This window comes from Mycteria americana, chromosome 3, assembly GCF_035582795.1.
Source record: "Mycteria americana isolate JAX WOST 10 ecotype Jacksonville Zoo and Gardens chromosome 3, USCA_MyAme_1.0, whole genome shotgun sequence".
NCBI lineage: Eukaryota > Metazoa > Chordata > Aves > Ciconiiformes > Ciconiidae > Mycteria > Mycteria americana.
In genome coordinates this window covers 10,813,511-10,838,633 of record NC_134367.1, presented here as the reverse complement: position 1 = coordinate 10,838,633, position 25,123 = coordinate 10,813,511, and the positions used below count along the sequence as shown (strand labels likewise).

The 25,123-nt window shown below is 42.4% G+C and overlaps 1 protein-coding gene across 3 annotated transcripts in view; it reads right to left on the bottom strand.

The window, feature by feature from the left end:
- Window positions 1–8,676: 8,676 nt before the first annotated feature.
- The window catches only part of LDAH (lipid droplet associated hydrolase), a 126,631-nt gene continuing 110,184 nt past the window's right edge, over window positions 8,677–25,123 (bottom strand). For all 3 annotated transcript variants that reach the window (XM_075497848.1, XM_075497846.1, XM_075497847.1), the window contains one exon: window positions 8,677–11,938. In XM_075497848.1, coding sequence (XP_075353963.1) covers window positions 11,747–11,938 — 192 coding nt within the window. In that variant the 3' untranslated portion in view covers window positions 8,677–11,746. The remainder of the gene's footprint in view (window positions 11,939–25,123) is intronic.

Here is a 25,123-nt window from a genome sequence, read left to right as displayed (position 1 = left end):
TTATAGGTTCTCAATCTGCAGTATTTATACAACCTTTCCAGTTAAAAAAACACAATTTCCATGCAGAGTATATTCTCCTGGAGGGTTTGTTTGACCTTCAGCACCATTTTTATCTGCAGGGTATAATTACAGTGAAGCTAGAAATATTAAGCATTTGAAAGGACTATGTATCTACACTTAACTGGCTCCCTCCCCTCTTACATGGGAACGTAATTGCACAGGAGCAGGGAAATTCGCAGAACGATCCCATTCGACTTGAAAGTGCTGGGGCTGCGATTTGGGGAAGCACACACAACTGGGACAGGGCTGATGCGTGTTCCTTGCCTTGGGCTCCTTGAGGTCTATAAAACTAAAGCCAGTGCTTAAGCCGCTGCCTGCGCTGTGTCCTGTCCGGTGGAGTCCCATAGCAGGGACAGTCAGAAGCGAAATGGCTTTATGCTCTGTTTAACTGCCTGATGACCAGGGTGCTTCTGGCCTAGAAATAATTCCCAAGAAACACAGATTTTATCATTTTCCCTTTTTTTTAAGGAATAATTGTTTTTTAATTCTCTTAAAATAAGGGGATCGTCTAACATCTTCCCCCTCCCCCTTTTTTTTTTAATTTCATGCTTCAAATCCAATGGCAGAAGTGCAATGAGTATCCTCTGGCAGGGAGAAGGACGTTCATATGGAAAAGGGCTCGCTTCAGGCTCGCAGCAGCTTCGTCCTAGCATAGTTGCGTTGATCCCAGCGGCCTTACTTCTGGTCAGCACTGGCAGACGGAGCCATGTCCTCTTTGGCTGTTTGTTGACGCTTGGCGTACCCGTAAGGAAGAGACTGGAAAGGCACCACTTCTGATTAAAAGCAAACTCCAAGCCTTGAGCCTTCTGCTCAAGTCTGAGTGCCAGCAACTTCTGTGTCTATTTACACCATATGGCTTTTAACTCACGTCTTGATTACACAGCTCTCGCTACTGGAGAAAACTGGGTAGGTCTGCAGTGATTTATTGGTCACACTCCCATTGCAAAACAAGCAGCTCCTTTTACTGTTGGCAGTTTTAGGTCCTTATCCCACAAACCCGAAAGTGTGTGTTTAGGGAGAGTCACCTGTGCTGGCCCCCACGCAACAGCAGACACGTGCACCGCTGTTTGCAGCGCTGACTCTTGCGGGGAAGAGACGAGAGAATCTGGGGCATCACTTAGGATGCCTGGGGATACGGGTCCCACGGGGCTACAGCTGGGCAAACAGAGCAGAGCACCTTGGGGCCCTGATGGGACCTTTGCCTTTGCTCTCCAGACTTAACAGAAGTTTTGCCGTGAGCTTTGGCTTGACGTGCTTATTTGCAATAGCAGCATCTATAGTTACTCGCATCAAAAAACCCATGACATGTTGATGTGACAGATATGTCGTAAATACCAATCCACTGACCAGCTCATACTCACGTTGGAGTGAACCTGGTGGGAAATGTCATGGTTTCCTGCCGGGCATGTAGCGAGTCCTGAAATATGAGTGCCTTCTCTTTTGTTTGCATTGGGGCAGCATGACCATCTGTCAGGGAGAAAAAACCCCGCGTGGGGCAACGGCAATGAGAGTCTGGGTATTGCACAGGGGTTGTCACCCAAAACAGGGCTGTGCCACTGCATTTGAAAGATGGTCAGACCGAAGGGCTATCACATGGACCTTGGTTGGGCAGTTCCACCAAATTGCTTGCTCTGTCCCATCCTGGGTGAAACCGGAGTTGCGGTGTGAATTTTTCACTCTTCAGATCACCCTCTGGGGAGGTGAGTGAGCAGGAAAACCCGCGTGGGCAAACCCAAGCTCTGGTCTTTGAGAGCGGCGTTGTTCTTCTTTTAAGTCACCATGCCCAGATGGAGAGACCATGTGTGTCCCACTGGCATCAGAGCAGCTTCCCTGGCATCAGGGATCCCTTTACGGCTACGTGGGGTCCGAATGGGGATGCCGGGTGGCAGGAACAGAGCGTAGTGGCGTGCTCGCCGTCGGGAGCGTGTCCTCCGCAAAAACACATCAGGGAGAGGAGTTGGGGAGTAACTGTCCCATGGATGGGGTGTTGCTGATAGTCAGGGGCCTGTGACCTGGCATGGTGGGGGGAGAGTTTTTCTGGCTTTCCTGTCTTTGAATTAATGGCTGGTAAAAGAGCGAGATGTTCCACCAGGCTGGTGTATGTGACACCTTGAATTTTGTCATAAGCTGTTTTATGTCTTCCATGGTAAAACCAGCTGCATTCAGTCTTCTAAGGCTCTTTATTCCTAGTACAGCATGTTGCAAGGTACATAGAGGTGCAGAGATGTCTCTGAAAATGAGTTATGCCCTATCAGCAAGCATTCTAGGCCTTTGAAAAATGACCAAAATTTGGAACTCCTGCTGGTGTAACCCACTGACCAAGGACCTCACCCTACATCTCAAAGGATGTTTTGCAGCCTTGCACCTCAAGACATGTGTAGCCCATGCAGCTGCTTTTTCCTTTTACTGGCACCAGTATCTGATCAACCCCTGAAGGTACCGTGTTGGAGAGGAGCCTGATGACGTGGTGGTGGGAAGGAGCCGGCCGGCAGGCTGGCTGATGCACCGTGTTTAACTTTTGGCTGAGCGGACTAGGGTAGGAAGCGTTGTGCAGCGGAACGATTTCATGGAGATTGGTATTGAAAAATCTTGAACCAAAGCTTGATCCATTCCCAGAAATGGCTGAAAATGAAACCCAGCCATTTTTCAGTGGTTTTTCAGCAGGTTTGGCTCTTCATTTTTCTGTCATCACCATTTATTAGTTCATTCGTACATTTTGTGAGCTCATTTTTCTGCTTTGATACTTGTGCTCATACTTGGGGTTTTCAGGATGGGGAGTGTGGAGACTTGCTGTGGTGTGGGTGGTGGGAGAGCGAGGAAGGAAAGGCTGAGTCTCAGCAGCAGGAGGCCGGGGCACAGTCTGTGCCCTCAAGGAGGGGACAGTGAGGGGACAGGTCTGGCCAGGTTGAAGCCGGTGGGAGGAGGGGACTTGCTCACGGTAGGTCACACGCTCAAGTGCGTTTCTGATGGAAGGTGGGAGTGTTTGGGTCTCCCTTCCCCTCCAGTTTGCCACGGTGTCAACCTGTGCTGGTGCCACCCAGGTCTCCACCATCAGAGGAATGAGACCCAGAGGCTGGGTCAAGCCCAGCCTCCCTGGGAGCTGTGGCATTGGCTTTGGTCCCAGTTTTTGGGGAGATGGTAGCGTTCCCCACGGTGTTTCATTCCTTTCCTCCATCCTGCCTTGGTGAAGAGAGAGGAGGGCAGGAGGGAAAAACCAAGAGGAAAAGTTTAGGGCTCGCTTGCTCCCAAGCTGGTCATCCCAGGGTGCTGTGTGCCAGCTGTGTGCCGGGAACTGCCGAGCGCCAAGGGGCTCACAGGAGCTCAGCCGTCAGCAGCAGAGCGTGAAATAACATCCACAGGCCAGGAAAAGGGATGGTTGCACATGGAGGGGCCGGGCTCTGGTCCTTGAAGAGGTGCCAAAGTTAAGTGGTCGTGTAGGTGGTGATCAGCTGGGGACGGGGCATTTTGTAGGGGCAGCTCATGCGCTCCTTGGCCAGGGAGGGGGGATGATCACTCTGGTTACATTCATCCCACGTACTGTGAGTAATTAACCTTTTCAATAGTGCCAAAAAAGAAGGGTCTGAGTTTCAGAGGTGCCGAATATCCAGTGCTCCCATGCGCTTCAGTTGAAGCCACGTTTGTGCTCTTGGTGCTCCCCGCTTTAGATGCAGGCAGGAGCAACGTCAGCCCTGCTTGTTGGTCCGGTTTGCTAAGTCACTACGTATCCCATCACCGCGTGCTCTTTTTCTGAAGTCAAGTCAACACTATCTGGAGGTCCTTTGACGAAACGAGCCTCTCTGCTGGTCAGTCGTGGTTTTATTTATATGTTCTTTTCTTTGATTAGAAAGGAAAATATCAAAAAATGAAAAAGGACTCACATTTCCAACAGCCGTATCCCTAGTAGTTATAATTTTTGAAGCAATACTCGTATCCCTGTGTGTGCCTCTAAACTATCCATGTATTTGTTCAGCTTTTTCAGGTCTGAGTGTGTGAAATATCTCTAAAGAAGATAGCTCTGTAAGTGATGGTGTAAATGCATTGTTTGTATGTATTCTAAAGTTTAAATAGATTGTACATATGGGATTGTAAATGAACTGTAAACAGCAATCTATATTTTCTTGAATATATTATATAGCAGTATATATTTGTTAAATAAGTATTCTTGTATACTCTTCAATAACCTTTTTAATATTTTGTACAGATAAGTTTATTAAATATTTTATTGATAATAGATCTCTGCAAGATTTTTTTCTTTTGAAGACTTGTGCCTGTGTCCCGAAACCAGATGGCTCATTTCAGAGCAGCCTTCGTCAGTCTCCTTTACTTCCTGGGCTACCTAAGATGTTAAAACCAAAAATGAAAAAGCCATTCATTTTAAACTGCCTTCCTTGGCAACCTCAGGTATTTTCCAACAAAAAAAGTCGCAGAACAGTGAGTGTTTGCGATGGATTTATCATCAAAATGTACATCCCTTTTCTTCCCTCCATTTCTGGATGCAGTTCACCTGCCTAGACTAGTAGCTACCCAGCTCCAGCCAGCCAAACAGGATTCTCTCCATGGACTTGAACAGAAAGCTTTAGAGGCTCAGAAACATTGAACTGAGGTGGTAGATATGAGAGCTGGCAGAATATCCCCTGCTCGCATCATGCTTGTGATGACACAAAGCTGGCTTGATGGCTTGACTTGAGCACAGGACTCTGCCCCGGCAGGTGCCCGGCTCCCTGTGGCCCCCGCAGAGGGATCCCAAGGCAACAGTCTTCTGGAGGGGTGAGAGAGGAACCCCATTTGGTTAGGTCTGGTGGAAACATTTCCCCTTCGGAAATGAGGAAGAAATTGGCAATTTCAAAATTTGGGAAATGAAAAAATACCTGGAAATATGTAGTAGAGAGTTCTTTTCCCCCAAATCAGGTCTGGTAGTTTCATTCCTGTTAGGTATCACTGGTACACATGATACATCGCCTAGTACTTGAGAGATTAGGCTGCTTATTACCACTGCAGCAAATGTTTTGTTAAAGATTGCTTTTATTGAAGACTGTTTTTTATTAGTCCATTCTTCCCTCTTTCAAAGTCTTTTTTTTTTTTTTTTTTAATAGCTTAATAAAGCACCCGGGGACATGAAATCCTTTTGCATTTCTAGTAGGTGAACTTCAAAAGTTATGGGACATCCAGAAAGCAGGGAATCTGTAAGATTAGCTTAGTTCGTCACATTAGATTAACGTCACGCACGTTCAGGAATGGGCTGTCAAATAGCTATACGACCTTTTTCTCATCTGCTTTCACTAGGCCACTATAGTGGCAAACCCAGAAGTTTCAGGGAGAGTGAGTTGCTTTAGCATGTGCTCCTGCAATGGACATCACTAAAGCGCCTTGGAGACAGCGAGTGAAGGTAATAGGGTTACAACTGCCTCTGCTACATCCCGACCGCATACAGTACTGTGAACGTGCAGATGCGGGGTAAGGCACATTTGGAAGCATGGAAGAAGTCTTCAAGACATCAGGTATGTGGTTCAGTCATAGCAGATCAACCTCAGTTTTTAAGACCCAGGAGAAACACATGGAGAACTGACAAGAGAGGTTTGTCTGAAGGAATTAAAAATTAATTCTTACAAGACTGGTATTTTCTAGGCTGTCCCTTCATCTTAAGCACCCCCACAAACACATGGCTCAGCTGGAGCGAGGCGTGGTAATTTCTATTTCCAGGGGCACGTGGAGTGACAGACCAAGCACGAGCCACCTTTCGGGCAGTATCCTGCATCCTCACATGCTCATTTATGGTCACGTTGGCTGAGGGGGTCTTTTGGCCCAAGTTGGCCGGCTAGGCATGTGGAGGGAGACAGGATGGCATTTGCCCTCATGCCCCCCTGCCCGCTCTATGTGCAATTTTACAGGACAGTTTTATCTGAACAAGTTATTTTCAACAAAACATTGAAGGGTGAGAGCAAATGGTTATTCAGAGGAATCCAGCCATGTCTTCACTGAAATAAATGGGAGTGGTGGGTTTGCGTTCAGTGGAGACAGGTTTTTAGTCCCTAGTACTAACTTAGCACTTCAGACTACTCATGCGATTTACAACATAAACTAGTTAATCCTCATATATATTGGGAAAGCCAAGCATTGTCATGGTCAGTTTATATTTGAGAGAAATCAGAGGCACGGCAAAGACAGGTGAGATGCCCAAGGTCACACACGGATACAATGGAAGAAAATGCAGAGCATTGCTAAAACAGGACATAGTCTGACTTGGGCGCCTAGTGACTTAACCCTAAAGCAAATGCCTAAGTAAGTCCCTTATGTAGTAAAAACATTAGCTGGTGCCTGCCAGGACCTCCAGAGGGAGATCTGGTACCCCTACATTTAGCTATCTAAGTTAGACCAGACAGGGAATTTAGACATCTATTTTGCGAGCACTGTTTTATGAATTGGGGACAAGTTAGGTGAGCCAGCTCGACTTTGCTTGGAGCACCAGTTTTCCTCTTAGCACCTAATCCAAAGTCAGTGAAATGAGTTTTAATGTCTATATTAACTTTGGTAGGTTTTGGACCAGGCTCTAGCATCTGCTTGAGACTTACCTGAAGCCTCTCAGGTTCCATCCCACACAGTTCTCCAGAATGCAGACCTATTCAGAAGATGCTTGGGGAGATCACTGGGACATGTGTTTGCTGTGAGGCTCAACTGCAGTCCCAAAGTATTCTAGTATGAGAATTTCATCTTATTTTCAATAACTGATATTAGGCAGGCATGTTTTCATTAGTATGAAAACTTAAATCCTCATTATCACAAAATGCTAATTCCATAGGAATCCAGCTGCGTCGGAGTGTCCTATTTTGGTGCAAAGTAACAGGGATATGAGGATAAAAGGAAACTCCTGTCTTGCACATAGTATTTTTGTACTGGAGCTCTTCGTTCATGTCACGTCACCTCTGTTGCCCTAGTCTCAATCAGTCACTTGGGTCTCCCTAAGCCTGTGTGCAATCCTACTGACTTTATGGAGGCTGTACTGGGGCTGTAATTGGAGTTAACACACTCCAGCTCACCCTGGATGCTTAAAATCCTGTTTTGTTTTGGTTTTTTTTGTGGGTGAAAATACAGGTTCCTTCCTAATAAACACTGATGAGTTGCAGTACCCCCTGCATCATGAGAGCAGATGATGTTAACACTTCAAAACATTTCTATTCTGTAAATGGTATTCCTGTTTCTAACAAGTTAGATTCGAACAGCTGGATCCTTATCAAATTTTAAGCATGCCTGTTAGGGAAAAGGAGTAGCTGAGTCCTGACACTGGGAAAGCCTGTTTTTTTTTTCCTGATTCCAAGCCATCTCAGCTTCATACACAAGGATTTCTCTTAATATATGAAGCACAGTGTATTTTAGACCTCGGGGGCTTTAAGGTGAGTTTGTTGAAGATGTTCATAAACTGGGAGAGTGGGGGGCACGCCCGCTGCCTCTTTCATTGTGAATTGCTTCGAACAGGATGGCAAAAAGTCTCCTTCGAGTGTCTGCCCGGCAAACACTGCAGTCAGATAGAGACAGATGGTTTAGACAACATTCTGCATTTTCTTAGCTGCTGCAAACGACTTTCCACAACACTACTTCCCTGCAAGCACGTTCCTGCAATAGGTGGAATGGAAAAACCCTAGTCCATTTACTATCAGCTTAAGCATTTGAAAACAGTCTTTAATTAAATCTCTCCCTGCCTGTCCCATCTGAGCATGCGTGTTACCCTGTTTCATAACTTCTGCATGATGCTACTGAGAGCAACGATGGCTTCTGGCAGCTGGCTTGTACTGTTACTGCTCTATCTGCTGCTTGTACTCAAGCCCTGTCAGCTGTTCCAGAAATATATGCTGTTTTAATAGTTCCTGGTCACTCACAAATGCTCTCTGGATTCTTATTTTGTAAATGTGCCAGGAAAGAGAACATTTGCCTGCAAGTGAAGAGCCTCGGAAACTTATTGTAGTTGGGAGTCTGAGTGTGACCTGTGACACAGAGTAAACCAAGTCTCTTGGGTCTAGTAAGTTTATCCGAACCCAGTAATAGTTTGAGCAATTTCATTAATGATAACATTGAACATCTTGTTTAAGGTCTTTGCTGCAATTAGCTAGACCAAAGAAAGGGACGGGGAGTGCATGCACGTATAAACCAATTTTCTGTAAAATAAATACGTAAATGACCTCAACTGCCGAGAAGAGATTATCTGTTGTGGCTCATGTATGCAATCTGTCTCCTGTGAGTCAAGAAACTGGTGTTTAGCTTGGAGTCCAGCTCCAAATTCTTCACCATAAACACTGGGCAAGCACTCGTCAAGCTTCCTGAAGGGACAAACCTCACTAATCCACACACTCTATAGCTCATTCAAAGCAGCAAACACGGAGCTGGAGGGAGCAAGGGTAAACATGGATTGATTATTTTGGAGTGGCTCTGGATAAAAATGCTGAAGTGAGTCAGGTGCCTACCACCCACTGATTTTCTCTGCACTTAGCAGATGTCTACATTGCATGTGAAATTTGGGGTTTGGCAAGCATTTTTGTAAATTTTGTATGCGTGAAGTAATGAAGAAGGTGAACTAAGACTAAACGAGTTATCAAAATAAAGAATCAAGTTACATTTTACCACAAATGTCTTTATTTTGTTATTGGAGTTGTGTACTTTTTCATAAAAGGTATCGATCTAGCAAAACACTTGAACATGAGTCAAAGTCATTGAAGCTAGCAGGATTACTCGCGTGGTGAGAATTAAGCACAAATGTGAATGACAGAGATTAGGTGCTACTGCATACAGTCAATTCATTTGCGACAGGTTTCCCAAGAATTCTAAAATAGTCTAAAATAGGCAAGACCACACTGTGTTTTCATGGTAAGTTGGCACATTTGGACCATAAGAACTTTCGACGCTCTTTGCCTGGGGTCATGGTGAACACCACGGGCTTCAGAGGAGCTGGATCTCATTGTGTGAGATCTGCTCCTCTTCAGAAATACAGCTGCTAAAAAGACCCGTGCTTTTTTGCAATGAATAGAGTAGCAAATTTTCAGATTTTAGCCTTACAGTAACAGCTTCTAGGAGGAAGGTAGCAATTGAATCAATGTGGTTTTGATAATCTTAGAGAAAATTCATTTAAGAAAATCATAAGGCATTATCCTGCAGTAGATCTGGTCATTACTGATCGGATCTAATCTCGGTTTAGGTCTTAATGCAGTCAGTAGGATTTATTATAATGGATTAATATTTGTATAAAAGGCATACACAAGTCAAGTACAAGTATTGCTAAATTAATTCCTCATACAAAGTATACGAATAATGCACTGTAAACAACTGCTTCTCATAGGTGCTTCAGTTTCCAGGCTTTAATAGTTGCTTGTCATCTTTGGTTAATACAAGATTTTTTTTTCTGTCCTCAGGAGATCCACTACAACAGCTGAACTTTTACAAACTGAGTCCTTGCTCAATTACCTGATTCCACAGACTTTGAAGAACAAATATTTTGTTCAACCAGATCAACGTGTAAACCAAAACAACCAAGTGAACTGTATTTTTAATGTTGCTAACATACACATGTGTGCATATGTATATATATATATACGTGTACATAGATATATCTCTACGTACGTGAACACCCCCCCCCCCCACTCTGCCCCGGGGAGCACCTAGGTCAACAGATGCATTTGGCATCTTCCATAAGGCCATCCAACAGGAATGCATGCCAACATCTGGGGGCCGTTTAAACACACACAGACACATACAAGTATGGATTTCTAAAGTGAGCACAAGAATTGTTTTGATCATGACTAAACACGGCCCTGTAGAAAGAAGGAAAGTCCCACGACTCTCCAATAAACAGAACCAGTTGCACAGGCACCGTCCCTTCACTTTGAAGGTATCTGGTTCCTCCCCATGCTGCTGCAACTGTGGTCTCAACATTTCTGCCTCAAGCATCAGTATCTGTTTCATTACGCGGCAGTGTAATCTGAAAATCCACTGGCTAGTCTCAAAAGCTAAACCAGTTTCTGATGCAAAGAAGGTCACTTAAATCCACTGTCTGTCTGCAGGTTTGAAAACTAGTCCAAAATGTCCAGAAACTAAATTCTATTACAAATTGCTCTAAATATTAGTGAAAGAGTCAAGGGGGATTTCGAGAGAAGTGGAAGGTGTGTATATAACCGTGTAAGAAAAGTAAGGAATTAATCAGTCTTTCTGCATCACAGAGAACATTCTCCAGTACCATTCTCACTAGTACCACATTACAACTGTTAATAAATCATGTAAGTTAGATACCCAGTGCATCATCTAAATTCATCTGTTTGCAAGGGCAGGACTTCCCCTGACTATATTCTGTAGTGTTTTGTTTATTTATAAATGTCTGTATGAACTCCACAGGGAGACTGTTTCACAGGTTCATGGCTAGAAAGCTTTTCCTGATTACACTTGGCTCTGTTCCCCTTCCATTATTTTCATTTCTAGCTATCGCCTGTAACTTCTTCTGTTATCGCAACCGGTAGGATGTTTTTTTCTAGTTTTCTGCTATCTGTAAAGGAGAGGGATGAACAGATGTGAGGTACAGCATACTTGTCAGCAACGTGCTATAGCAAGGATCCGGTTCTCAATAGTAACATTTCATGCCATTTCATGGGTGCAAGCATGGCAGAGTCATAGCCATTTTCTCACGGTGGACTTACCCAATTTGTGGCTTGGCAGAAAATTTCATACTTCAGTCCTTAGAGCAAAGAACTGAAATTTAGGCATGCATCAAAACTGGTTTAGTTCTTTAAAGTTGCTGAGCAAGCACTGTTCTCATGGACTTCATGAGCTAGCTCACCTATAAGTAGTTATATACAGATTCTGCAATCCATTTTAACCCTTTAATACTGGCAATTTTGACCAGCGTCCTTTACCTTCTCTACAGTCAATTGAAAAATGAAACACCTGGGCATGTTCCAGACAAGAGCTCTATAGGTATTCCCTTTCTGAGCAGCCACAGTTACCTTATGGTATTTTTAATACCCTGTGGAGTCCTGGCAGCACCCTAAACCCCTTCTGAGACTGGGGGAAACTGCACACCTCATGTACACATCTCCCTTGTACTCATCCTGAACTCAGCCCAACCTCTGATTTACCACCAACCCCATCTGACCTGGAGGAGACAACGTTAGGGCTGTCCTGCGGCCTTGGGCTGTTCTGGCTGTCATGCACCATGGTTACATGGATGGATGAGACGTGGAGAGGGCCAGGTCTTTCACAGCATACCAGGATCCATTGCCAGGATCCATCCAGGGGGGGATTTTTATCCATAGAGAGTAGCGTGGTATTTCTTTCTAAAGCAGGCCAGCTGGGCTGTCCCAAACCCATCCCTGACAATTCTCCAGCAGGTGAGTAAGGTGGTAGTAAATCAGGTACACTTGTACCCAGTGAATCTACTACCAGTGTTGTCTAGAGTGCTAGCAGACAATAAATATTCCACCCTTTGCCAAGTCCTGTAGAGTCCTGAAGACACAGGATGAAGGTACATCACCACTGAATCAATAAAACTATACTTTGGACCAGCCAGTCTCTCTTTAGCTTTCTCTAAAACATCTCAATAGAAAACAAGCCATAATCTATAATAAACAGAAAAAAATAGAACAGACTCTTTCACAAAAAATTACACGTTCACAAAATAATTACATAATTTTCTTGTTAATCACTGAATATGTGTTTATAATTTGGTCAGATCATCCTGTAACCAGTCTGTAATCATGGCAGCCATCTCCTTGCTGGCATCTAGCACAAAGGCGTGGCGGAGCCCTTTCTCACAAAGTCGAATGTCCCCATCTGGAAAATCCATTTTGATTTCATCGTAGTACTGCTGTGGACACCAGCTGTCTCCAGTTCCATAGTAAAAAATCAGCTAGAAATCAAAGCATATCAAATCATTAATTTGAAAAGTTACTGATGAAGGAACCAACACCCAAACAAAGAGCACTGAATTATTTGGAAATAAGTGATGCTTCATGACCCAAGATATACTGCACGGAATAGCAGATTGGTAGTTCTTGGTTGTTTCCAAGTCTGCAACTATGATGAAGCCAATTAAATTCTCTGTGACTCAGTTTCCTAATCTGTAAAACTGTGGAACACAATACAGGCTTAACTCTGAAAACAGAGATCTGCTGCTGAAAGTCTGGCTGTCTGAAGAAATTCGTTATTATGGATCAAAACATCTAGTTGGCCATGGAGTCCACCCCTAACCAGGCAAGCTGCTGTGTTTTCCTTAGCTATTAGCTGTTTTCTGTGTTAGCTTTCTAGCTATTTAATCAAATAGCAAAATTACCAGTAAACTTCATACTATGTCCCAGCTGAAGAGGCTAACCATTATGGCTGCCTTCTGGATATAAACAGAGAAAATAGGAGGTGACTCCACATCTGTGAGTAGCTCAGTCTTACTGGCATCTGTTAGGTGTGACCTCAAACCACCTGCCTGGTTGAGGCCTTGGGTGGAGGAGCACCTATTTTTCTTAGCCTCGGTGTTAGATGTAAACTAAAGGTGATTCACTCAGTCATGTTAGAGTAACAGCAGTTATGGTCATTCACAGAAGCGAAACATTTTGCTTGGAGAATTTTATAATCATAGAATCTTAGAATCATAGAATCATAAAATAGTTTGGGTTGGAAGGGACCTCTAAGGGTCATCTAGGCCAACCTCCCTGCAATGGGCAGGGACATCTTCAACTAGAGCAGGTTGCTCAGAGCCCTGTCCAACCTGACCTTGAATGTTTCCAGGGATGGGGCATCTACCACCTCCCTGGGCAACCTGTTCTAGTGTTTCACCACCCTCATTGTAAAAAATGTCTTCCTTATATCTAGTCTAAATCTACCCTCCTTTAGTTTAAAACCATTACCCCTTGTCCTATTGCAACAGGCCCTGCTAAAATGTTTGTCCCCATCTTTCTTTATAAGCCCCCTTTAAGTATTGAAAGGCTGCAACAAGGTCTCCGCAGAGTCTTCTCTTCTCCAGGCTGAACAACCCCAACTCTATCTTATCTTTGTGAAGTGCTGCCCATGTAGAGCACAGGCACCTCCTGGAGATCAACGAGCAATTTTCTTTTGGGTTGTAATGTGGAACTAAAATTCTACCGAAGTCCATTTTGTTTTGATCTTGCCCTAATAACCTTGTTCAATCACATACATGAAGCAGGTGCTACAGGGCCCACCTAAACACAAAAGTCATGAATTCCAGCCAAATATCATAATCAACGAAGTGTCTTTTCTCTCTGTTAGAAATACTGAATGTCACACTTTCCCAAGTCATCATTTCCCCCCATTTTCATCTCAACTTTGTATGCTATAGCTATGTTTTTCAATTTCTAGGAAGTATTTGAAGGGAGAGTAGTTGTCTGGGAGAGAGTAAAAACCTATGGATTTAAAACTATACAGGAACAAGATTAATGACGAGGACTCTTTATACTAAAGTGTTTGAATGCAGGTACCAGAAGGATGTTGATTGCTCAACATATCACACACACAGCTTGGCCCAATTCCATTACTCTCATTTGTTTCATATTTCATTTCTGTACTTCAGTGAATAATTGAGCAATGCTAACATAAATTAGAGGACAAGAAGTTTTCCTTTCATCACAAAAATCTTCAATTCCATCATTTTTGTAGCCATGTGGCCATGTGGAATACAAATAAATGCACCCACTGGGGCAGAGGTGGGCTAAGAGCCCAGACTGCATTTCACAAAATGTTACAAGTTTTTGTCTAACTCGCTTTTCTCTTGTTGAAGCGTATCCAGATCTTGGACATTACTGACTATTGGCTGTATCCAAAATATAATATCTCAGTTGCATAGACACCAACCCAAGTTACACTTCTACGTAAAACGTAGAACAGAAACCATCCCATGTTAACAAACATTAATGGTTTCCTTTGTCACTCACTAATTGCTGGAAACAAGGTATGTTGTTTGCTTTAGCAGAAAATTTCTTTTGATCTTGCCTTCAATTAATAAATCACAGGATGTCACACTAGCAAAAATTCTTCAAAAAAGCCAACGTAAAACGGCCAGCTGCATTCAGCCCTTTTGAAAGCCAAACATCTGACTGAATTATGTTTAACCCTGGGCTCCGTTACCAACAGATACAAAAATAAAGATTATGAAACTGAGAAAAAAGAAATGGAGCAACTCCAGTTTAATGGAGTAGTCCTTGAAATTTTTAGATATTCTGATAGGCTAGTCGTAGACTCTCATCACATGATCATTTAGAAAAAGATGAAAAGTCATTTACACTTACGAAGGTGGATAAAATACTTGGTTAGTCTGCATGAACTGTGAAATGGGCTGTTCTCCAGGTAGGGTTGTAAACTTGAGAACTCACAGATTTGGAAATGCCTAAACAGAAGATTTATGTGCATTCTTAGCTTGCCTCTGGTATATGTGCATTACAGTTTAATCTTTCATTGCATGATCCAAAGGATCCTTGACTCATTCAATCCACTGACAGGATGATGTTCAGCTGATGAGCTGCTATTTGATAGTATTTTTTGGTTTAAATTCTGTGTGTGGTCTAAGGATTTATTTACTACATATTTCATGGTTTACAGACAGAATATATTTTCTTATGTGCATTCCTCTCGCACGCACCACTACAGGATTTGCATGTTGACATTTATTAATTTAGTTTTGCAACACCTTAGTGGCCATTTTTATCTCCATTTTGCAGACAGAGAGCACAGAAATTAATGTCAAACTACATACATTAATTTGACAGTATGTAGTGTAGTCTGAAACGCCTAGAGCTGGTTTTCTGGTGTGCGTAGCATTACACAATATTGACTATGCTCAAAGGATAGCACTCCTGGACTTCATTTGCAGGTGCTCTGAAACAGTGTCTATCTGTCTGTAAAACAGATTTCAAGGTCTTAAATAAGATACTCAGAAAAGCGAGGACAAACTGTAACCATCTATGAAAAATATTAATGACTTCACCAACAGTCCATTCTTGGATGTGAAGTTTAGGTGCCTTTACCACAAACCTATCCATTTTTACTTCATAAAGTCCCCTGTTTCTTTCGACAGGCATTTTACCACTTCTGCCTCAAATGAGGTAAGAGTTCTGCATCCTGCTGTCTCCTTCATTACACAGCTCTTTTGGTTAATGAAAGAGGAAAAAAGGAAAAGTGATGTTTTAATGAAAAACCACCTCTTAATGCATACATAAAAGGCGTCTGAAATAAGATTCGTGCTCCCTAACTTTGACATGCTTGGTAATGCAATATCATCTGGTTTTAGCAGAGCTTGTGTATACAGTCTGCTAGATTTCAAGGAGGTAAACCAAACCCCAGGTATTTTACATGTGGCACCTACATGTATTGGCAACAGTGTTAGCACCTCTAGATCTGCTGCTTTAGACCTCTGTCCCTTAAGGTAATGGGGTAATTGAAAGAAGGAGCACTGTCAGCTTCTGGCCAGAGGAACATGGGACACCTTCCTGCTGGGTCTCACGCTGGGGGTGTCCAGCACAGAAATTGGTGATTTAGTTTGGATCTATTGTGTGTTTTTGAAGCAAATGTCATGTTTGTCCAGATTTACCATGCTTTGGTTCACATTGTGGAGTAGTCTTGGAATGTATGAACTCCTTTCAACTTCTAAAACTAAGGCAAAGATGCTTTTCAGGATGACACTTAGTGAGCTCCAGTCACTAATGGACATTCAGTCCATGGGACCAGACAACTGTTGGCTAAAGTAATAACACTCTGAGATGCCTACATTGGGAACATCAGGTCCTCACCACTTACTATTCATCTCTACAAATTCTCTTCTCTTGTGCTGCTCCTGTTTTCAAGGCAAACATAGCCAAAGGCACTTGCTGAGAACAGGTTCAATAACATTTTGGAAATTTAGGTTCCATTCCAAGCAGAAAAGGGCAGAATATTTACCAGCTACTGGCCTTGCTGTCCAGTTGTTTGTCCAGTCTTTCCAAGTATGACTTCTTCTGTCTTGTCCCTTTCTGGTCTGAGGACTGCTCTACCCCCCTTTGGCTCGTTGTTTCAGCCCTATTCTCCTTACCTAATCATTTCCAATTTCCACTACTTCTGCTTCTTATTCTAGTCCCACATTCTTGCCCTGCCAAGTCCAAATTTTAGTCTTCTGGTTTCTCCATCCCATTCTGAGTCTCAGTTCCTACCCGAGCTGCTCTTCCCCCCAGCAATTCTCCACTTTTTTATCAGTCTAGAACCTCTATTCCCAGCCCTACTCCTCAAATATCTCTCAAACTATCAGTTGTTCTGTGTCAGGGTTGGGTTCAGTTCAGCATAAAACCATGTAAATACAAGTAACTGTACTGTGGTGTTTACACGTGTACCAGGCACCAAATTCCCACCACACAGTCAGGAAAGATATACTCAATAAAGCCATCGGTGCTTAGCAAGCTGTTCAGCTGAAACAGCAGGTGTCTACTGTAAGGTGGGTGGAGCTGCACTTCAGGCTCCACTAAGAACTCAGTTGCCTAAGTGTAGGTACCTACGCCATTTGAGGTGCTCTAGATACCTGAGGCATCTGCGTGAGACTGGCAGGTATGACATTTTATAGGAGACCCACAACTTTTTGGCAAAACAGCTGGAGGCCAGATGGGGATATTCCACAGTGCCCAAAATTAAACCAGATGTCCATGTTTAAGGGCCAAATTCCATCTTGACTTCTTCAATAGATTTCTAGTGACTCTAATGGTGTCAGCTGCACCTCTAATGCCTACTGCAGTTGTAGATTCCTACAAGTAAACTCACAAAGCATGATTCAGGTGCCCATACATAAATATCTGGTAGCGTCAGGTTAACGGTTGGACTCGATGATCTTAAGGGTCTTCTCCAACCTAAATGATTCTATGATCTCATGCAGTTTAAGGTTGATATGCTGGCACATCCTGTTTGGTCTCCACTGCTGCTACAGGCAGCTCGTGTGTCTCATACATCAGTCTTGCTTGGGTAGCTCAAATCCACCACCTCATATAGCACCAGAAGCCTACCTTTGGCCAAACAAAGGGAGCCTTTGGTTCCTCCTGCCTCCTCCTCCTCCTCTCTGTTTACCCCCCACTCACTAGTTCCCTCTCTACTAGCTCAGCACGTATCTCCTCTGCACTGGAACGAATAGCTTCCTTCTCCAAGCCAAGAATTTTTACCATGAGAAAAAAATGCATTTTCCCCTGAGCCTTATTTGTAGACATTGTAGAACCCTTTGGATTGAAATAAAAACTAAACAGTCAAGGTAGGATAGACACTTGTGTCATATATGCAATTAAAGTTTGGGTACATTATAAGCAACTAACTAAGAACAGTTTTATAACAGGAAGACTTAAAGAACTTTATTTGATGCTGCAGTTATTTTGTCTGCTTACTTCCTTGCAGATGTTGGTGTGTGCATTCTGTGCGTCTACGTGCGTACGCCTGCAAATCTAAAACTTTAACATACACGTTTCTTAATTAGAAACTGCCAACAGAATTCTGAATTGTTTTGAAAATGCTTCCCTATTAATGGATTATGCAATAAAATCTAAAAGCAGGATTGCAATTAAAGTGTAAATTTTCAGTGATCCAGGTGGTGGTACAAGGCCTACGAAACCTGACAGATACTCGACCGTCATTTGTGGCGTTGAGGGTCTCCCTCTGAATGACAAAATGTCTGTGCTCTTTGCCTATGCCACACACAGCCACAAAATATACAGATGTTAGGGTGTTACCTATTTGCCCAATATATTCAAAGAGATTCATTTTAGACATAGTTAAACAAAAATTTCCAGAATCCAAATGTTCTCATCTTCATTTTAACATCAGGAGCTTTGCTATTGCAGCACGCAGGCAGGCATAATTAACGAACCATGTGTAACCAGAGGCACATGGGTTCTTCATTAATGGTAGGAAACACTGGCATGCACTATATGATTTGCATGGATCTGTAAAGTACATATTTTCCTGTGGACTGTGCATGGCTGTAAAGACATCCTGAGTCAGCACAACCACTGTACCAGCAATGGAAAACTGCTGCCAACCTAAGCATTCAAATATGGTGAGTCAGGCCACCTAAATAATGCGACTAGCTTAAAAATAAACAGATTTACAAAACAATAAATAGAAGCTTCTTTCTATTTTTCTTCTGGGCTTAAACTTCTCAGTATTTGCATTTTTTAACTTTTCTGCCATGAGGACGAGAGGATTATTTTTCATTCTTTTGCAATATTGAATGCTGAGACTTCCAGGTATTCCTGACTCGGAAGGGCAATGGCAGCTACCACTGGACATGACAAAAACTTTATATGATTCCTGATGCAATACCCTGCTTGTTATGAGTGACTAAAACATGTCCTCTTTCACGATCTGACAAGAAGGGCAGAGTAAAGGGGATGTGGGTTATCTTTGCCGGCCATTTCAATACTGTGTTTGAAATAGTTATGCAATTTCTAAGTTTCAAATAGTCTTAAAATAACAGCAATGTTCTTGTAAGCTGTTTTACCATTAAAGTGCTCAGAAGTATTTTCAGCCTTAGCTTCTGTAAAATAAAACACAAGTCAGAATAGGGCTCCGTCAGCTTAGTACCCTGTAATATGGTATGTGTACTCAGACACTGCACAATGATGGCAGCTGCTAAGTAAACATCAGAAGAATCTTGAGATTCATATCAACAGGATGTTTACATTTTAAAGTTTCTAAGAAAATAATAAAGATTTCCTGCAGTTGACTCCATTGGCACTTGTTTTAGTATGTATGACAGTTCACAGAAGTATAAATTACAGAGAGATTTCTTTTATGCTTCTTCTGTGGCTGTCATAGGTCAACACTGAAAAACAAATCCAAAAAGTTAAAAATTATTAATTGAGTTTCCTCTATCTCTCTGGAATTTGGTACATGTTATAACAACTTTAGGATCTTATTACATCGGCAGGCACCACTCCAGCTGATGGCAAAGAGCGAAGGACAGGTCTCTGTGGATATAAACTAATGGCACATGTGCAATGGCAAGCAAGACTGTACCAGTTTCCTTGCAGAAATCCTTGTCTCTGATACATTAACTTTTTATCAGTATTACTCCCACGTGCATTCACTGGATGAGACAGCAGCTTCTCTCTGGGCGACATCTCTCAACAGTAACCAGTGAATAGTTTCATTTGCTCTTGGATGAAAACTAGTTTAAAAAGGCATTAGCCCAGAATTAATTTTAGTTTCAATCAAGGTTTATAGAAAATGACTTAGCTTCTCCGGAATTATGGAAGCATCTCCACCTTATCCTGCCAAAAGAACAGTATAAACGACACGGGAACAGACTGGTTTGGGGGACACTTTTTTTTTGGACTTGCTTCAGTTGTACTTTGGCTTTACTAATCAGTTTCTGGGAAGAATTCAAAGAGCTGGTGTTGCCCTAGGAAGCCTAAATGCTTTGGGATCTGGTTCTCCAAGACACCAGCTCTCTCCCCTCGGGATCCTGCCATGGTTGAGATCAGCCAGTTTGATGGCAAGGTCTTTGGAACTTGCTTCTCAGCTTGTTTTACCAGAATTAGGATTTCTCAACTTTCCAAGGGCAGTGTGAAGCCAAACTTTTTCTGCTGGACCATTGTGAGAGGAGGCAGTTGACAATCTGCGATACACAATGCTAGTTTTAAATACTAACCTGTAGGGGTTGTAGTAAAGGTGTAATAGCTAGTTCAAGTATTTGTGGTGATTTTATTTAACTTAAGGAACGCAGCCAATTTTGTTAAACCAACATAAATAACAAACAAAACCAACTTCCCTGTCTGGAAAGGGAGTGGAGAAACATTTCACTTTCAGAGAAATTAAGATGCAAAACCTGAGGCACAGCCAGGTGGAGCGGCCACTTTGCACACGATTCAAGATGTGTTACTCCTCTCCCTGGTGTCAGGTACGGTGTTCTGCCAAACGGGCAGGGAGCAGGCTCCCTATTTTCATGCCTTTGTCAGTGTTAACTGGAAATTTGGTAAATCGAGGAAGGGGAAAGGGCTTCTCTCTCTTTGCTGCAGTTTATTAGCAACGCTGCCGGCAGCTCTGCACGTAGACCCGAGAGATCAAGCAAGGCCACTTCTATTTCCACTTTCTCACAGATAACAAAGGGTCATACTCAACGCAAAGCAAAAATGTGCTTTTAAAAAGGATGCACCAACAAACCAGGGCTATTAACTTATTTATACTATGTTACTTTTAAAGACTTAAAAGCATTTTGAGGGTATATATTTAGAAGTGTCAGGAACATGAATATTTCAGAAGTCAAGTCTGTATGAATACCAAAATAAAAACAAACACACCTGAAACCACTATTTAAGCAATACTATTACTGGGCCAGATTCATCGAACCATATTTACTGCAAACCGTATTTCCCTCTGAATATCAGCCTGACACTGTGTACATTCAGTGGGACTTTATCTAAGGTGAATCAGTCAGATCTCTCGTGCCACATCAGGATCAGCATCTGGCCGTAAATGGCAATTTTGCTCACTGCCGTGCAATGAGCTCTGTGGCAGAGGGAGGGAAAGTAAGTGATTACGGGTTGGATGGTAACTTCTTAAGTATTCTTCAGAAGGCTGCGGAAATATTGCCGCCTTTGCTCGTTGTGTGTAGCACACACCTTACACCCATGCCAAAAATTCTGGAAATTCATGTCATCGCTTCTTTATTAGAATACCACACAGCATGAACGATGGTAACAGGAGCTCAGTTATAGAAAAAGTGAACTATCACAGATAAGTATATTGTGGTCCATTGAACTTTTTGAATGCTCCCTGGGATCCTTTTCCACCGAGGAGAGAAGCTGCTGATCCCTGATTAGGCATTCTGGGTGCTTCAAAGAGAAGGTTGTTTTTGTGGTTAAATGACAGAGGCACCAAAATCCCCAAGCACATGTGCAACTTCCCTAACTTCAACTCTGCACCTCCAGGGAGTGCAGGCCAAAAAGGATGTGAGACCAGCCAAAAAAGAGGTCTCACTCGCTTGAGAAAGCACTTTGCACCTATTCAGAAGGAGTGTTTGGAAGGTTTTTCACAAATGTAGGCAAGCAACTCACTCAGGCTATGGGCAGGCAAAGTATTTGTAATATTCTTTTAACCACTTATCTTCAGATCACGCTCCTCTCACTGGGAATAATTGCTAAACCCCTGTGGATGTCTGCAAGACTCAAACAAAAACACTCGGCAACATCAAAACAGCTGCTTCAGGGGTGAAAATAGTTCTTGGTTGCTCAGTTTTAAAAATTTTCTCTAGCAAAGACAATTTTTCAAAAGAAAAACCTAGCACTATTCTGTGGAAGGGAAATACTTCATTTTTGCAATTTTACTCTAAATCTCTGCATACCACTGTTTAGTTGATACTCTTGGAGAACACATTTTCTGTGGTATTATTGGTGTGATATAAACTTGTATTACTTTAAATTCTAAATACACCATTGAAATAAGCAAGAAGCAGTAAACATATACTTCATTCATTTAATTTTTTCAAAACTGAATTTCTTCCCCACCTAACCATCTATATATGGGTGGTTATAAGCCACCCACAATACAGACTTCCTCAATCTGAGTGAAAATAGGTTCATGTGTCCATAAACTTCCAGTTTATACTTTTTCCCATTTGATTAAAAATGATTCTTCTCAGATAACGGATTTTTTTTCATCTTTGTATCTCTACTTCAGATGTCTCCTGTCTTTTTCCTTACACAATGAATGCATCTGCTACACCAGATCACTGGCAAAACTACACTCAAAGAGCATATAAACCTTTTTTGGTTTAACATGCTAACCAAAAGAATAATGATTTTCAATTGCTGGAGAAGATGATTTATGGTCTTAAGAAATTATGAACCACTACAGAAAGTTCACTGCCAAACTGATTCAAGACTTCCTGAAGTCTGTGGGAGGTCTTCTATTGATTTAGATGGGCTTTGGAGCAGATCCTACACTTAAAAAATAGGACTACGGTGTATTACACATGGAGTAATGAATAAAATATATCTCAATAAATATAAAATCTGAGGGGTGATTTTTTTTAAACAAAATTTCCTCTGTAAGCACCTTAGTTTTACCCTTTAATGCAATATCTTCTTGATTACAACAGGTTTATAAGCTTACTTGACAGAAGAAGAGTCAAAAGGCTAAGTCTTAAAATAAAGCAATGAATGTGGCATGATGCTGACTTAAAAAGTTAAGTATTGTAGAGAGCCTCTATATTGAAGTATCATTGTCCATCACAGGCACACTAGTGAATGCCCAACATAACCATTTTCCCTTTCCTTTTAAAATTTTTATTCTCTTTGTAAAAGGTCTGTGATGCTTAATACTGATCCATCTTTTAAGAACACAGAATTACACCCACTTCCTTTTGGGCAAGAATTACAACAAACTTCCTCTAGTGCAGTGGTACCTTTGCCTCCAGTTTCTGTTAGGAAAGGCAGCTGGTGTTATCGCCGTGAAAGAACGTAGCTCAGCTGGCTTAGACACAATCAGCTAATGATAATTAACCATCACAGCTGAGCAAATCTTACATCAGTATCCCCTACGTTATTTGTTTGGATTTTGTGATTTATCACAACTCCTTGTGTCATTGCAATAAGAAGCCTACATTTATGTACTGCTTGATCCAGACGAATAGCTTCAGAGCCGGTATTTTAAATGCTCTATCATATATTACTTTGTTAGAAGACAGGTCTCCATCCTCCTCATACAGTTCCACTGCTATTTAATGTGCACAACTTCTGTCTTTAGAAGATTGTAAGTGAAATACCTCACTTAATTATCCAAACAATATTCCAGCTCCCATTCTTTCAACATAAATCTGAGCAATTAGTATTGTTAGACTAAGAATCTGGGGTCTGGAGATAAAATTTCTCCTGGTCCCTAACTAGTAATAATTATAGTTAAACCTGGGCATGGAAAGATTGGAATAATTTAGTGTCTCTTCTTCTTTCTTCTTCAGATCACAGAATGCAAATAAGATCCAGAAATAACTTTTCTATTCCACAGCAGCTGGCAAAGTCAGGTGTTAAGATTGGCTTTTACCATATGATCACAGAGACTACTAAACAGTATAAATTTTTTGAAGTGACAGCTTGCCAGTTCTATAGCAACTTGGACTATAGTTCCTGTTTTTATAAACTTCCAACCTTTATAAGTTAAGCCCATTTTTATTGTCAATACACTTCAAATTTAACATAATGCCAACTCAAAAATTTTTCCTTAATTCTTACATTCCCAGAAATTACTAGAAGATGAAAAAAGAGAAGCATTTAGCTTCATTTTTAGACCTGCTTTTTCTTCAGTTTGCCAACTGCTTATAAGCTTGCTTCAGCTTTTTGTTTTCTTGAGTATGTTTGCCACTTTAAAAGTATGAGGACATAGAAGAATCAATAAAAGAAAGTTAACACAGGTTTAAAAAAGCTCCTGCCTGCCAAGGCCATGCTTAGATTGACAGCGTCAACAAAAGCACAGATGAAGCAGACCAGGACACCTGTAAACTCTTACTGTTTGCTATGGGCTTTCATTCAGTACAAGAAATAAGTATTTTTGTAACGTGAAGCATCTGAGAGTAGACCACCTGAAGTCACTGGAGCTGCAGCTGATTGCCACCGCTATCATCCTCATCCAGCGAAGCTTTTATGCTTAACTTCAAGCATGTGTGCTTGTGATTAAAATTTCCAAAAGCACCTGAAGTCCTGATCCTGCAAACTCTTCACTTTTGTACCCTGACGAACACAGTAACCGGCAGCGTTACCCTCAGTTTGAGGGCACTAACAGGCCTTACCAGCCTCGCCTGCGACCCCGACCCACACTCCCTGCCCATGGGTCCAGGTCTCCATCTCTGTCCCTCACCTTTAGTCTCTGCCTCTCAAGCTACATTCTAGGAGTATCTGTCTCCAGCCCTGGCCCTGGCCCTGTGTCCTAGATTGACATTAGACCTACATTGTACATAGCCTGTCACCTGGATGGATCCCACCTTGCAGCTTGCCTTCCGTCATGTCTTTGGCCATGCCTCCTGCATGGACTTTGGACCACGTTGTAGCCTTGTCTCTAGCCCTGCCTCTGGCCCTGCCTCCTTTTGCTCCTGACTGGATTCTCTGGAGGGACGCTGGACCTGGTTCATTGCTTTGCCTTGTCTGGGACAGTTGATGGACCCTGTTGCCTTGCCCCACTCGGGTGCTGTGGGACTGGATCCTGCTCGGTGAGGGCACTGCCTGTGCTGGGGTCACCCTTGGCTCACGGCTCCCTTTCCCTCAGGAACAGGCAGACCTTGCAGCTCCCTGACACTCGGAGACGTGATTCAGTCAGTAAAATCAACCGTTTTCCTTGAATTCACTGGGCTTTGGATCAACCCATGGAAAGTTTTGTTTAAGACAATACGAATATTTGCAGTCTGCAAGATCACCCCTTCAGTTTCTTCACTGAGATTTCCCCCAAAGTGCAGGAGATCTTTGAATGCTCTGCAATAAAAATGTGAAAAAACAGGCATGCCTAGTGCAGTGTAGTGTTCCTTGTTCACGTGTGCTATTTCAACTCCTTTAAAAAAAATAGAACTGAAACATCTGAACATACCTTTCAAAGTGCAGAGAAGGCAAATGGGATAAGTAAAAAATAAGTCAATTTTCAGCCAAAAAAGAAAGACTGATTTATGAAGTGAACTTTGTACCATATCTATTTACAAAGCACAAAGTAATCTTACAGAGATCTAGGACCTCTGTCCTAGAAAATTCCATTCTCCAAGGAAAATCTCTGCCAGTGCAAAGTGCTGGAATCATTCTTCCAGCAAAAAGACAGGGATGATACAAAAAATGGGGGGAGGGAAGGAAGGGGACACAGTAGAATAATGTTATACTGATTATCTACTCACACAGAGGCTACACCAATAGTAGTTTATTAAATGTGACAGTTTTCTGGCTCATAAGCCATCTGGAATTGTCTGACCATGGCCACACTATTAAATTCTCTCAGCCTCCAAAACAGGGTGACCACATCAAAACTCCAATTCGGAACAGTTCCTGGCCTGTGCCAACCCCTGAACTGTGCCTGGAAATGGACTGGGAGAATGCTATCGGTCCAGACCAAAACTGTA